Raw genomic sequence first — 2,382 nt, 5'->3', positions numbered from 1 at the left:
ATGCTGCTTGGCCTGCTGTGTTCATCCAGCCCTGCACCTTGTTGTCTCGGATTCTCCAGCATCTGCAGTTCCTACTATCTCTGATTCCGTTTGGGTCTGTCAACTTTAATCCCACAGCCATCTCATTCTACAGTTCTCCTTTTCAATTTGCTTTTTATTCATTCATAGAATGTGGGCATCGCTGGCTGGGCCCAGCACTTATTGCCCGTCCCTCATTGCCCCTTGAGAAGGTGGGGGTGAGCTGCCTTTGTGAACAGCGGCAGTCCATTTGCTGTGGGTTGACCCACAATGCCCTTAGGGAGGGAATTCCAGTGACAATGAAGGAATAGTGATATATTTTTAACTGAGGATGGTCAGTAGCTTGGAGGGGAATTTGCAGGGAGTGATTTTCTCATGTATCTGCTGTCCTTCTGACATTAATCATAGAATCACATAATACAGGAGGCTATTCAGCCCATCATGCCTGTGCTGGTTCTTTGAAAGAGCTATCCAATTAGTCCTACTCCTACTGCTCTTTCCATATAGCTCTGCAAATGTTTCCTGTTCAACATTATCCAACTTCCTTTAGAAAGTTCCTATTGAATCTGCTTCGATTGCCCTTTCAGGCAGCTGTGTAAAAAGAAAAAAGGCCTCCTCATCATCTTTTTGTTTGTTTTGCCATTTAAACCTGTATTTTGCAGTAGCCAGACACCTGTCAGACGAAACAATTTCTCCAAATTAACATTATCAGTTTTGAACACCTTGATTAAATCTTTGCTTAACCTTCTCTGCTCTTATCCCAGTTTCTGCTGTCCCTCTACATAAATGAAGTCCCTTGTTACTGGTAACATTCTGGCAAATCTCCTCTGCACCCTACCCAAAGCTTTGACATCCTTCTTAAAATGTGACCCTAGAACTGGACAGACTATCCCAAGCTGGAGCCTACCTAGTGTTCAGAGAGTTCCCATTCCAGCTGGTTAACATTCTGCAGTCTCTGCATAAGCCAGTCACCACTAAAATCTCTGAATCACAAAGGCCTTTCCCCACCCTGATATGCAGCTAGTTTCTCTGTGATCATTTCTTGTGGAGGAAGCATTATGTTCCAATTCACCTGACCAGGAAGAGTACAAAAACTCATAACAGAGACAAACCCATATTTCACTGGTCTATAACATCCCATTCTGACGCTGGTAAAATTCAGGAGTATTTCAGTACAACATTTGCAGTAACTATTGCTGCAGCAAATGACATACCTTGAGCTATAAAGGGTGTGTTGTCCACACACTGCAGGGTCGTTGGTCGTGGAATAGGTGCAGGTGGCCTCTTTACAATGAAGGCAGTACTTTCCTTTTTGTCTTCTGGTAAAATTAGATCATAGGGGTCTTCATCATCCATTGTTAAAGAATACGGATCCTCCTCACTCATTGCTTTCTCATCCTCTACCATTTTTGTGCACTCTTTAGCTGCTGTTAAAACAATTGCGATTAGTTTATTTCTTATTTTAGATCTTAAAGATATGAGCATATAAATGAACCAATCCCCACTCCATGGTGAATTGCACTGATAGTGAGTGAGAGTCCAATGAACAGACATTGCTAAGAAGCCAACTTCTTTTAAATTCACCTCATTTCAGAGAAATCAAGTTTACTGAAATTAGCCAAATTTGTTCAAAATTATGAAGTAATTTAAGAGCATATGGCGGAAAGTACTGTTTCCGGTGGCAGAAAAATTAATAACTTCAGCAGACTCGGATTTAAGGTGATTTGGAAAAAAAAAAGAAACATCAAAATGTAGAAAATAGGAACAAAAGTACGTCATTCAGCCTGCTGCGCTATTTAATTTGATCTTGTCTGATAATCCAACTCTACAGCCTGTTTCTGCTTTTCCCCTTTGATCCCTTTACCCAAGCCCTACATTCAACTCCTTCTTGAAATCATAACACGTTTTGGTCTCATCTACTTTTTGTGGTAGCAAATTCCACAGATTCACCATTCTCTGGGTGAATGGTTTGCACTGTATCCTTAGACTCTGACCCTGGTTCCAGACATCACTCACCATCGAGAACAGCTTTCCTCTACCTAATCTGTCTAGTCCTGTTAGAATTTTATATGCTTCTGTGAGATGCCCTCTCATTCTGCTGAACTCCAAAGAATATAATCATAATTGATTCAACTTCTCCTCAGACATCAGTCCTGTCATCCCAGGAATCAGACTTAATTCAAGTTTCACTACCTGCCGTGGTGGGATTCAAACTTATGTCCTGAGACCATTAACCTGGGTATCTGGTTTATTAGAGATAACAAAGTGTAGAGCTGGATGAACACAGCAGGCCAAGCAGCATCAGAGGAGCAGGAAGGCTGACGTTTCGGGCCTAGACCCTTCTTCAGAAATGGGGGAGGGGAA

At 41.9% G+C, this 2,382-nt stretch overlaps 1 protein-coding gene across 2 annotated transcripts in view; it reads right to left on the bottom strand.

Moving 5' to 3' along the window:
- Positions 1-1,444, bottom strand: part of LOC109923762 (B-cell scaffold protein with ankyrin repeats-like) — a 20,311-nt gene extending 18,867 nt beyond the window's left edge. For both annotated transcript variants that reach the window (XM_048596327.1, XM_048596333.1), the window contains exon 1: positions 1,233-1,444. In XM_048596327.1, the coding sequence (XP_048452284.1) occupies positions 1,233-1,425 (193 nt within the window). In that variant the 5' untranslated portion in view covers positions 1,426-1,444. The remainder of the gene's footprint in view (positions 1-1,232) is intronic.
- Between the last annotated feature and the right edge of the window lie 938 nt (positions 1,445-2,382).

The sequence above is a fragment of the Rhincodon typus genome, chromosome 1, assembly GCF_021869965.1.
Source record: "Rhincodon typus isolate 14 chromosome 1, sRhiTyp1.1, whole genome shotgun sequence".
Taxonomy (NCBI): Eukaryota; Metazoa; Chordata; class Chondrichthyes; order Orectolobiformes; family Rhincodontidae; genus Rhincodon; species Rhincodon typus.
The sequence above is the reverse complement of the archived record's forward strand: the minus strand, read 5'-3'. Positions and strand labels throughout refer to the sequence as shown.